The sequence below is a fragment of the Mastomys coucha genome, unplaced genomic scaffold, assembly GCF_008632895.1.
Source record: "Mastomys coucha isolate ucsf_1 unplaced genomic scaffold, UCSF_Mcou_1 pScaffold5, whole genome shotgun sequence".
Classification (NCBI taxonomy): Eukaryota; Metazoa; Chordata; class Mammalia; order Rodentia; family Muridae; genus Mastomys; species Mastomys coucha.
The window spans coordinates 114,211,032-114,223,972 of NW_022196911.1; the positions used below are offsets into that span (position 1 = coordinate 114,211,032).

The window sequence follows — 12,941 nt, forward strand, 5'->3', positions numbered from 1 at the left end:
GCAGGAGAGGACCCTGGAGGCAGCGCAGTTGGTGACTGAGTGAGAGCAGGAGAGGACCCTGGAGGCAGAATGGGCTGCTTGCTAGGCTCGCTCCAGCTGCTGGACGGACCTGCTCATCGAGGGTCACACACAGTGGCTTGGGCCCTCCCTATAGCCCAGTCTTGTGGAGGCATATTCTCAATTAAGTCTCCCTCCGGTCTGATGACTCTGGCTTGTGTCAAGTTGACATAAAACTAGCTAGCACCATGTACTTGTTTCTTTCTTTAAATTTTATTTTCCTTTTTATTTATTTTTTTTATTTTTTATATTTTTTCATTTTTTGAGGCAGGGTCTCTATGTAGACCAGGCTGACATGACAGGGATCCATGGACTTTTACCTCTAGCTCTTAAGGACTAGGATTAATGGTGTGCACCATAATGGCCATGGATTTACAGAGATTCTTTCATGTCTGTACACCATGTGCATGCCAGATGCCCCTGGAGGACTAAAGAGAGTATCAGATCCCCTACAACTGGAGTAGCAGAGTTATGAACCACTATGTGGGTGGGTGCTGAGGATGAAACCGGGTCCTCTGCCAGAGCATCCACCTCCAGCTCAGCTCCACAGAGATTCCTGTGTGTGTGTAACTCATTCATATATAATCATTTATATATATGTATACATTTTTTAGATAAAAATATAATTACATTATTTTCCCCCCCTTCCCTTTCCTCCCTCAAAATCCTCCCTTGTTACCCCCCTTCTTGCTCTCATTCCAGTGTATGGTCTCTGGAAGCAAAAGGATCTCTATGAACTCAAGGCCAGCCAGGGATATACAGCAAGGACAAGATCCTGCTTAAACACACACACACACCCACACACACATACATTTGTGGCCTCCTTTTCTTTAATTGGTGGTGGTGGTGTGTGTGAGTGTGCATTCCTAAATATATAAATATGACCTCCTCATTTCTGTAACACTTCTTGTGTATGTTTTCAGGGCTGACAATTTAGAGTTGGATAACCAACTGGTGTGTCTTTCCCTAGTGAAGACTATTTCTGTCTCTCAGTATTCCTTAGTTGCCTGTAGTTCTCTGTCTCGTGTTGAGGCCTCATGAGCTTTCCCCTTCCACATTAGCATACCTGTTCAGATTATATTTAGGCAGCCGTGTTGGTGAGACTTCACATATATAGTTCTCTGACATTCTAGGAAACCATCTCATACTCACAGCAAACTTCTTGTTTCTCTGGCTCTTCTTATTTGAGTTTTTTGAGACAGGGTTTTTCTGTATAGCCCTGGCTGTCCTGGCACTCACTCTGTAGACCAGGCTGGCCTCGAACTCAGAAATCTACCTGCCTCTGCCTCTGCCTCCCAAGAGCTGGGATTAAAGGCATGTGCCACCACTGCCTGGCATTTCTCTGGCTCTTAACAACCTCCAACCTTCTTCTACACTAATCCCTGAGCCTTAGGTACATACTCGTTTGGACTGGACTCCACAGCTCTGCATATTGATCAATTAAACTTTTCTGTAGTGGTCTCTTGTCTGTTGGAAAGAGAAGTTTCCTTGATGGGGGGAGGACTACATGTATTTGGGGTATAAGGACAAGTAATGTAGTTGGGGTTTATGCTGGTTTAGTAAAGTGGCAGTTGTAGGATCCCCTCTGAGATCCATGACTTCCCCGGGCAGTGGTGGTGCATGCCTTTAATCCCAGCACTTGGGAGGCAGAGACAGGCGGATTTCTGAGTTCGAGGCCAGCCTGGTCTACTGAATGAGTTCCAGGATAGCCAGGACTATACAGAAAAACCCTGTTTCAAAAAAAAAAAAGGAAGAAAAAAGATCCATGACTTCACTGGTTCTGAGCAGTTGTCTAGTTTCCTATACCTAGCATTATCCTCTTGCTGAGTAGGCCGTAAGTCCAATTAGAGATTTCTTGGTTTCCGCCAAGGTATGTGTGCCACTAGTGTCCCCTTGAGGCTCTGTGACCTCCTGAAGAATCAGCATCTTACTGTCAGCACAAGTAAAGAGGCCACTGGGATTCATGGAGCACTAGATCTCTCCTCTTTTTTTTTTTTTTTTTACATTAGCACTGTTTACTTTTAGAACAATAATTTTAGCCTTTGGCCTATTTTTAATTACAGAATGACATTCTTTATCCCTTGTTAAGAATGTTAGCAATCTGCCAGGCAGTGGTGGTGCACGCCTTTAATCCCAGCACTTGGGAGGCAGAGGCAGGCGGATTTCTGAGTTCGAGGCCAGCCTGGTCTACAGAGTGAGTTCCAGGACAGCCAGGACTACACAGAGAGACCCTGTCTCGAAAAAAAAAAAAAAAAGGATAAAGACAGGGTTTTTCTGGGTAGCCCTGGCTGTCTGGAACTCACTCTCTAGACCAGGCTGCCCTCAAACTCACAGAGATCTGCCTGCCTCTGCCTCCCAAGTGCTAGGATTAAAAGCATGTGGTGCCACACCCAGCTGAAAAAAAATACTTAAGTTTTAAAATATTTTTGTATTCTGAACATGTTAACTACTAATGTTTAAATGTTCATAAAATGTTCTCATAGCCTCTCAAGTTCAGCTGTCAAACAAATGTAATTGTCAGTTAACCGGTTTGAACCCCAAAACAAAGCTACACAGACAAGTGAATGTTTCCGTAAAGATGGTAGTTAATGATGTGTTTTGTATTAAACAGGTTCAAGCACAGCTTTTGCAGTTTGCAGCAAAAAACATTGGTCTCAGCCCTGCACTATTAACCTCGCCGATTAACCCTCAGCATGTGACGATGTTGAACCAGCTCTATCAGTTGCAGCTGGTAAGTGGAATGGACCAGTCGAGAGAGAAAGCTCATGCCAGCATGCAGCAGAAACTCCCTAACACTCAGTGAGCTTGCTAGCACACTGTTTTCTACATTCAACTGTGTTCTGTGGCTGGTAGGAATTAGGAAGGGCTTTGCTCAAGGATATTGTTCCTACGCTTTGCATATAAATGTCTTAGCCCCTTCCTGTTCATGGTCTCGCAGATCTATAACCTAGCCTGTCTGTTCCTTGGGTCTTAGAGTTGCTCCTCTGAGCCACCCAACACAGACACCACTAGTGAGTATTTCCTCACTCCTCCCAAGGATGATAAACACAAACACCACCATGGGATCATAGAGGGGAGAAGTTGCTGCACACCTGGAGCAATTGCTGGAGTCTTCAGACTTGGGATCACAGATTCGCAGTCAGAGCAGCTAATAAGACCCAGCAGTCCTTCAAGGTCGTATGACTTAGCATACATGAATTCTTAATTTTAGGTAGTCTTCTTGTTTTTTACTATTAAATGGCAATCATTGTTTTCCTGGCCACAGAGTGAATTTATCTCTACTAATGCACCAAATGTGCTCATTTCTTCTCCAATATCTAGCCTCCTGATCTACTTAAAAGTCTTACCTTGGAACTTTGTTGCCTGGAAAATGAGTCTTGAAGGAAGCAAAGCAAATGAGGAAGGCCAGACAGGAGGTACAGGGGACAGAAGGCTACCCTAAGACCTTTGCTTCTGAGAGCAGACAGCCCCAAGTCATTCACTTTGTTAGCCACATGTCTAGGAAATGCAAGGCTCTAACATTTCTATAGGTAGCAGGGGAGCAGGACAAAGGCAAGTGTCCCAGAGATATGTGTTCCCTTGCTGTCCTCAAAGGCACAGACCTCTGGACTTAGGCAGCATGTGGCCTACCCATCAACCTGTTTTCTAGATTCCTAACTAGGGAGTCCTGTGCCTGTCAGCCCGCAGGGAGGCCTCCCTGACGTGGGCACTCAGGAAGCCATGTTGCTTCCCGCACTTAGGAGAGGAGCTGGAGGGGCAAGTCCACCAGATCAGGAAGGGTATTGGAAGCTGCACAGCTTATGTTGGGTGATTCCACAGAGCCTGCTGCACTGTCACAGGCCAGAGTTGGGAGAGGAAGGGGGCTGACACATACTGTTCTCCAGCAGGCTCTCCTTGTGTTGTGAATGGAGGAAACAGCTGTCTTGGACCTGATGTGTGCTGCTCAGAAACTTTCCTCCCAGAAAAAATGTTTAGAAGTTGTAGAGAATCCTTAAGTGAGCACTTTATCTACAACTCCTGAGGGGTTTTAACAGCACAGCACAACTCTTTTTGGTTCTGCTAACTAAGTCTTCTGCATAGGATCCAATGGGCACCAACAACAAGCAGAAGAGACGGTTCTGCCTGAGTCTTGATTGGAGTCTAGTGAGTTTCTCTGAGCTCCTTACAGGAGCATGGGCAACAGCTCACAAGCTGCATCTTGAGCTCCCTGAAGAACTGTCAGGCAGCAGCTCACATGGTACTTCTTCTCAGCAGCTGCTGACTGCTGATCTGACCTCACTGAGGGGCTCTGTGAGCCCAAGGTGGTGTCATTTGGAAGTAACTACAGGAGTCCTCCAGTCAAGAAGTCTCCCTCCCAAAATATGTGTTGTACAGAAAATTAATCAATATTCAGCCAACGTTTTGAAATATTCAAATTAAAAGACTGTACATCAGAGCACAGAGCTCGTTTCACAGTTTGCCCAGGAGACGGTCCTACAGGAGACGCTATCCTCCATGTACTTCAGGTCTGGTTCATGTGTTCACTGGATAGAGCATTACAGTGTTCTGACACATTGTATAGCCAGTCTTGCCTTTAGTCTTGATCATTCTAAAATATTTTTTCTCTTTTCTGAATGTAAATAAGATTGAATCACTTGTTTTGACAGCTTTCTTATGGTGTTCCAACTTTTTTATTAACAGGCATACCAACGTTTACAAATCCAGCAGCAGATGTTACAGGCCCAGCGGAATGTCTCTGGACCCATGAGGCAACAGGAGCAGCAAGTAAGTGTCTGTTAGACTGGCTTTTGCCATTAGCTCTAATTTTAGTAGAGGAAACCCCAGTGGATCAACCCTTAGCTTGGTGATGGCTTTTCTCTAGTTGGATTCCTTATTTGGAAAGTCCCAGGGCCAGGTTTGGGGCAAGGCTGGCCCAGCTGGCAGAGGCTGAAGTGTGAGCTGTGTGCCCTGCCTCAGCCCTGCCTGACATGTGTGGGCATCTGTGTGTTTCCACCTGCCAGGTTGCGCGCACAATCACTAATCTGCAGCAGCAGATTCAACAGCACCAGCGCCAGCTGGCCCAGGCCCTGCTTGTAAAGCAGCCTCCACCTCCACCACCCCCGCCGCACCTGTCTCTGCACCCCTCTGCAGGCAAATCGGGCATGGAGAGCTTCCCCCCTCACCCCCAGGCTCCCGGCCTTCCCGACCTGCAGACCAAAGAGCAGCAGTCTTCACCTAACACCTTTGCTCCTTATCCTCTTGGTGAGTCTTCTGTGGGTTCCGAGCATGCCAGGTAAAGGAGTCCCTCCCGTGATGACCACAGAGCTGTAGAGTGGGCGGATGCACAGTAGGGGAACAGCTCGTCAGAGGCAGAATCAGAGTCCACATTGAGGCTTGGTCTTGAGGGAGCAACACTGCCTTCAGCATAGCACAAGCTTCGCTAGTCCCACAGACAATTAGTAGTACCTGAGAGGCCTGCACAGTGGCTCCCACCTATAACTCAGGCACCTGGGAGGCAGAGAGAAGCACAACTGTCCCTTGGCAAGGCCTCACTTAGGACTTAGACCTAGAGACCAGTTTCTCCCTGCTGCTAACTTGTACAATTTGAGTGGTTGCTCTTTGACCTTTTCTGCTGTCTATATAGAAATATTTATCACACAGAGTTCCTTTAAAACTACATGAAGCCAGGTAGTGGTGGCACAGTGCCTTTAGTCCCAGCACTCAGCATGGAGAGGTGGGTGGATCTCTGTGAGTTTGGAACCAGCTTGGGCTACAGAGTGTGTTCTGGGATATCCAGGGCTTACCTGTGTTGAAAATTGAACAGACAAAAGCTCTCCAGATTGACAGATTTGATGCCCTCACCATGATAAGCTAACAAGATAAATCAACCTGTGAGCTCAGCATTAAGGAGGAGATGCAGGAAGATTGCTGCCAGTACAAGATTAGCCTGGACTGTATAGCAAATACCAGACCAAGCAGATCACGTACCAAGACCCGCTCTCAAAACAAAAAGTAAAAAATATGTAAGATGAAGCTTTAGAATCGAGGAGCAGACCAACAGGTAAAAGGTCGGTGGGTAAGGAGGACGTCTCTGCAGCTTACAGGGTTCAGCAGAGAGAAGCCCTGGTGTTCTCAGGGCGGTCCCACAAGAGCTAGGTCTGCATGGGGAAATGAAGGCTGGAAAGCAGAGGCTATTGAGGAGGGGGCAGCCCTGGGCAGATTTACGCAGTTGTTCTCCTCACAAGTGTGTGAGTCTGTATAAACACTTCAGACACTGAGCAAACACAGGATGCATGCCCAGTGTCTATGGCATACATCTTTAATCCCCGTACTCAGAGGAAGAGGCGGACAGAGCCCTGTGAGTTCCAGGGTAATAAATTCCAGCCTGATCTATGTAATGTGTTCTGGGACAGGCACATAGGCTTTGTTTCAAAAACAAAACAGAAGAACCACCAACAGCTGGGTGCACAGAGCCTGCTTCCCACATGACAGTGCCTGGTTTTGGCAGGGCAGAGCCTGCTTCATTTGCCAAGGATGAACCCTTAGGCCCACTGACTTCATTGCCCTTGGTCTGCATTGCTAACGCACATACTCCCGTGAATGTTTGAATGTTCGGCTCCTGCTCTAAAATGTAGGACTAAAGTGTTTGACTCTACTTGAGTGGTAGGACTCCCCCTGCCATAACATTTGATTATGGAATGGGTGACAGTGGTGTCCAGTGACCTCGTAGGACTCACTGTCGGAAGGTGGTGGTGTTTATGAACAAAACCTCAGTCATTCAGCGTTAACAGTGACTATTCAGGAATCAGATGCTGCTTAACCTTATTTAATCCTGTTACAGAATTCAAGCAGGAAGCTGTTAGATTAAAGGTGTATGCTAAGACTGAGCCACACTACAACTAAAAACAGGTTGTCCCAGTAAATAACACAGTCTCGGGGTCCACAGTGTGATCAGATATCCTGCTACATTTCCCCCTTTTTGTCTAAATAAAACTTTTTTTTTTTTTTGGTTTTTTGAGACAGGATTTCTCTGTGTAGCCCTGGCTGTCCTGGAACTCACTCTGTAGACCAGGCTGGCCTCGAACTCAGAAGTCCGCCTGCCTCTGCCTCCCAAGTGCTGGGATTAAAGGCATGTGTCACCACTGCCCCGGCGAGGTGTTAACTCTTTATTTGTTTGTTTATTTATTTACTTATTTTAAAAGATTTATTTATTTACTATACATAAGTACACTGTAGCTGTCTTCAGACACACCAGAAGAGGGCATCAGATCTCATTACGGGTGGTTGTGAGCCACGATGTGGTTGCTGGGATCTGAACTCATGACCTTCTGAAGAATAGTCAGTGCTCTTCCCTGCCGAGCCATCTCACTAGCCCTTTAACTCTTAACACAGTAAAACTATTTGCAATAATGAAGCTATTTCTGCCAAACTTTCCACAATGTCCAGGTTGGTTGTATTTTGTGGTCTTAGGAGTAAATATTTTTGAGTTCAAAGTTGTATAAAATGTTCCTGTCAGTCTCATATGAACTCAGCAATTTGAATGTCCTGAGCAGTTTGTAGTCTCAGCCAACATCCCACACCAAGTTTACTGGACTACATAGTGAATTCCGGGCCAGTTAGGGGTGACATACTGAGACCTTGTCTCAGAACAAAAAGCAAAGCTAGAGGCTGGCAAGGTGGTGCACACCTGTAACTCCAGCACTCGGGTTCCGAAGCAGGCAGGGCTTCTTGAGTTAAAGCTAGCTGGAGCTGGATAGTGAGACCTTGTCTCCAGAAAGCTGTAGGGCAGGTGATGGGATTGTAGTGGAAATGTGTGACTGTGCCAAGAGGGCTTCCGCAGTGGAATCTTTCCGGGAAGAGGAAGTGCTAATGGTGTCTGTGTTTTCAGCTGGCTTGAACCCAAACATGAATGTCAACAGCATAGACGTGAGCAGTGGCGTGTCTGTGAAGGACCCGTCTCAGTCCCAGTCTCGCCTGCCTCAGTGGACACATCCCAACTCCGTGGGCAACTTATCTACTGCTGCTTCTCCCCTGGACCAGAATCCTAGCAAGCATGGTGCGTCTGCCCTTGTCACATGCCACCCACAGAAGGTCGCACCTCACTTACTGACAGGGTGGCCTGAAATAGCACTTTTCTTTCTGTGCATTTCTATGAATGCAATTCCCAAAAGAGAAGAAAAGGAGTCTGCCATTGCACAATACCCATGAGCTAACCATCAGATCTTAGCTCCAAACCCACAATCATTGAAAATGCCCCAGAAGACCGAAGAGCCCAGTGTCCTTTAGTTAATTCCTTTTTTCTGCCAACATAAAGAGCCTCCTACTGAACTCTAGAGAAATGACTCAGCCGATAAGAGCAGATATTGCTCTTGCAGCAGACCTGAGTTGAGCTCTCACAGCCATATTGGGTGGTTTACAACTGCTTCCAACAGAAGTTCCATGGCCCTATGGGTATCTACATTCACATGTATATTCCCACACACAGATACACAAATACATAATTGAGAATTTTTTTAAATTTTTCATAATGTCAAAATGTGAGGTCCTGGGTTCTATCTCCATACATAATAGGACATAGAGGGCATATAGTTTTCTCTTCATATAAAGTAATCTAAAAGGAAAATTCCCCTAATGGATAATTTAACAAGAAAATTTCCATGTGACATCTGGTCCCTTTGCATTGTTGATTTTGTCTGTATAAATCAGTGCCCACTTTGTTCTGCATAGTAAGGGCACCACTGCAGAAAGGGGGGACGTGGAGATACCACAAACACGGCCACTAACCAGGAAGACTCGGGATGGGCAGCTCACCAGTGATCTGTAATCCCAGAGGTTATGAGGGAGAGGCAGGAAGAGTAAGAGTTCAAGGTCATCCTTGGCTACTTAGAAGTTGAAGGTAGTCTGTGTTTTATATGAGACCTGTCTCAAAAAAATATTTTTTTCGCCAGGTAGTGGTGGTCCACGCCTTTAATCCCAGTACTTGGGAGGCAGAGGCAAGGGGATCTCTGAGTTCGAGGCCAGCCTGGTCTACAGAGTGAGTTCCAGGACAGCCAGGGCTACACAGAGAAACCCTGTCTCGAAAAACAAAACAAAACAAAAAAAGATTTACAATGTGGCTAGGGATATAACTTGGTCAATGATAGTTCAAGAATCTATGTTTATAGCCAGAAGCACAAAAGCTATGTTGGGACATACCTGTAATCCTAGCTCTTAGAGGCAGAGGTAGGCAGATCTCTGAATTTGAGGCCAGCTGGTCTACAGAGTGAATTCCAGAACAACTAGGGCTGCATATCCACTGGGTATGTGACATGAATTTAGCTGCTGAAGAGGCCAAGGCAGTATGTCACTTGAGCCCAAGTGTTTTAACCTGCCTGGTTAAGTCTAATTTTAAAAGGTGGTGTTGTGATCATAAAAAGAGAAAGAGCTGTAAGAATATGTTCTGTTGGGTTGTGGGGGGTACCTGTGGACCCATGCCACGGCATTCATTCCCCCTGAGGGACCAGACACATACCGGTTTAGTATAGAATAGAGTTTACTCAGGGCATTGCAGGGAGGGGAGTTAAGAGGGTAGCAGAAGCAGAGAAAGGCAGAGAGAAGGCGAGAGTAGAGAAGTAGAGGCCGGCCATGACCACTTGGAGAGACTAAGGAAGGGATTTGGAAGAGAGGAGGCAAGAGCTAAGGGAGAAAGTAGGGGCCAAGCAGCCCCTTTTATAATGGGTCCGGTCTACCTGGCCAGGTAACTGTGGGGAGGAGCATACATACCTGGTTGCTGCCAGGAACTGTGGGGCTGGAGTTCAGACAGAATACCAACATGTGGGGTGGAGGAAGATCCAGAAATTCAAGGGCATCTATAAATATACAGCAAGTAAGGTACATAAGACCGTACCTATCTCAAAAAGAAATAAGCCTTCCAACTTGACAATTTAAAATAGTTTCTCAGCATTTGGGGAAGTGCAGGTCAGGAGATCAGGAGTTTTGGGTTATTCTTGCCTATATGTAAATTTCAAGGCCAATCCAGACTCTATAATACCATCTCAAAATACAGAGTGCTAATGTTAGCATGTATGAAGCCTTGGATTTGACCATAGCACTGAAAAGTGCGGGGTGGGGGCGGGGGTGGGGTGAGCCCACACTCCTATCAACCCAACACTCAAGGGGCAGAGGAAGGTGCATCTTTCTGAGTTTGAGCCTGGTCTGGTCTACAGAAGGAGTTCCAGGACAGCCAGGAATACATAGAAAAACCCTGTCTCGGGAAAAAAAAAAAAACCTCAATAATAATAATAATAAATAGTGTGTGATTGATAATACTTGGGTTAGTCAGTGTCTCTAAGGGGTAGAAGCTTAGCCTGGCTTACACAGGGCCCTGAGCTCTATGCCTAGCACCACAGAAGAATAGTCATCTAAAGACCATGTTTCGGGCTAACTGACTTCTGTTCTTAGAGAGCCCTAGACTGAGAGAGGCAAGCTCCTGGCCCTAGAAGGGAGGCTGCACTGTAGTCCTGGTGTGTGCGGTAGAAGACTCACTGTCTGTCCCTGATTCCTGTTTGTAGGTGCTATCCCTGGAGGTCTAAGCATCGGGCCTCCAGGTAAGTCCTCCATTGATGACTCTTACGGCCGGTACGATTTAATTCAGAACAGTGAGTCACCAGCCAGTCCTCCTGTAGCTGTTCCCCATAGCTGGTCACGTGCCAAATCTGACAGTGATAAAATCTCAAATGGCTCCAGCATCAGCTGGCCCCCAGGTAAGACTGCATGACACTTGTGGGCAACAATAGATTCAGGTGTGCCCCAAGCCTCAGAGAGCAGTTAGAGCTGAGGAAGCCTGGATCTGCACTGTGGGTGCTGTAAGCATCAAGTCTATAGCTTTAGAGTTTCCATTAAGACTCCATGGTATGGTAGTGTCAAGCATTGTTCGGTAACTTCCCAGTTCCGGGTAAGAGAAGACCAGTGCAGGGGGCCGTGGGGAAGGGATACTACCAGCTCCCACATGGGAAAGACATTCCTATCTGAAATGTTGTTGCTGGTACTGGTTTGTTCCAAAAGAATGAACTGTGTGTAAGGAAGGAGTGCCTCTGGGCCTAATTATCAGGTTTAGAAATGCCTACAATTATGGAAAAATGAATTTTAAGTGTCATGATGCAATATGAAGGTGTGCTAGTATGCAGCCCCATTTTGGTTTCCATGAACAGAATTCCATCCTGGAGTTCCATGGAAAGGACTTCAGAATATTGATCCTGAGAATGATCCTGATGTCACTCCTGGCAGTGTCCCTACAGGACCGACCATCAATACCAGCATCCAGGATGTCAACCGCTACCTCCTCAAGAGTGGAGGTAAGGTGCGCTGTCCCCGCCCACCTTCTGTGGGCAGGGCCCCAGCCTCTTTAGAGGCATCTGGCTGTTTGGGCCGTGAGCCAGGTGGGGCATCTTCTAATGCCCGGCAAAGCTTGTGGGAGGACTGACAAGGTGTGCGCTTGTGTTGAGTCCCTTAACCAATGGACTCAGAACAGCATGTAGTTCCGATTTTGGAAAAAATCTACAAACACCAAACTCAACATGGCTGTCTTCATTAGGGTTTTATTGCTGTGAAGAGACACCATGACCATGACAGCACTTATAAAGAAAATCATTTAATTGAGACTGGCTTAGAGCTCAGATTTTTAGTTCATTATCATCATGTTGGAAAGCATGGAACCATACAGGCAGACATAGGGCTGGAGAAGGAGCTGAAGAGTTAGTTTTACATCTTTTTGGTTTTTTTTTTTTAAGATTTACTATTTTTTTATTTATTTTATGTGTATGAGTACACTGTAGCTGTACAGATGGCCACGAGCCATCATGTGTGTGGCTGCTGTTGAACTCGGGACCTCTGCCGGCCCCACTTGCTCCAGTGTAATTTGCCATAGCTGTCTTCAGACGCATCAGAAGAGAGCATCCAAACTCATTACCGGTGGTTGTGAGCCACCATGTGGTTGCTGGGATTTGAACTCAGGACCTTCGGAAGAGCAGTCAGTGCTCTTACCCGCTGAGCCATCTCGCCAGCCCCAGTTTTACATCTTGATCTGCAGGCTACAGGGGAAAGACTAAGAGCCACACTGAGTGTAGCTTGACCGTATAAGACCTCAAAGCCCATCCCCACAGCGACACACTTCTTCCAACAGGGCCACACCTTCTAATAGTGCCACTCTCTATGGCCAAGCATAGAAACACATGAGTCTGTGGGGGCCAAACCTGTTCAAACCACCACAGTAACACCAACAAAGACTCTCTGTGGATGAAGCATCTTCAACCAGCCATTCATTGAAGAATCTTCAAGTCATTCATAGCATTTTTTTAAATTGTTGTGTAAAGCAATCACAACCTCAGCCTTTATGACAAGGTTTTTCCTGTAATCTCTTTGATCTGAAAGGGAATTGAGCCTCTGTTCATCCCTCTGGTCCTTGTTTACTTTTTTGAGACAAAGTCGTAGAATGTTGTCCTGGCTGTCCTAGAACTCACTGTGTAGACCAGGCTAGCTTCAGACTCAGAGAGCTCCCCTGTCTGTGCCTCCAGGGTGCTGGAGTTAAGGTTCCCTCTCCAGTCTGTTGCCCTGCCTAATTCTTGATGCTATTTGTGGCCCAGCCTCTAAGACACGAGGATGTGGGAGCAGTACTGGGCCACACCGTGAGTTAGAAAGTATGCGTGTAGGATTTAGATGCACTTCTTAAGGCTCAAACCAAAACAGCACCCATCCTGTGATCTTAGACTGCTGATGGATGTTGATGGAGCAGGTATCTTTTAAAACTGAAGGTCACAGGACACAGAGCATGTGCAGTGGTGCAGTTGACTGAGCGCGGGTGACCGTGGCTTTTAGGAAGTCATTGATGCTGTGTGTATTGCTGGGCATAACAGCCAAGCTCTGCCTGG

The 12,941-nt window shown here is 46.5% G+C and overlaps 1 protein-coding gene across 5 annotated transcripts in view; it reads left to right on the top strand.

The window, feature by feature from the left end:
- The window catches only part of Tnrc6c (trinucleotide repeat containing adaptor 6C), a 112,534-nt gene that overhangs the window by 92,208 nt on the left and 7,385 nt on the right, over positions 1-12,941 (top strand). For all 5 annotated transcript variants that reach the window (XM_031352978.1, XM_031352977.1, XM_031352976.1 and 2 more), the window contains 6 exons: positions 2,669-2,788; positions 4,738-4,821; positions 5,058-5,298; positions 7,925-8,092; positions 10,587-10,778; positions 11,226-11,369. In XM_031352978.1, coding sequence (XP_031208838.1) covers positions 2,669-2,788; positions 4,738-4,821; positions 5,058-5,298; positions 7,925-8,092; positions 10,587-10,778; positions 11,226-11,369 — 949 coding nt within the window. The remainder of the gene's footprint in view (positions 1-2,668; positions 2,789-4,737; positions 4,822-5,057; positions 5,299-7,924; positions 8,093-10,586; positions 10,779-11,225; positions 11,370-12,941) is intronic.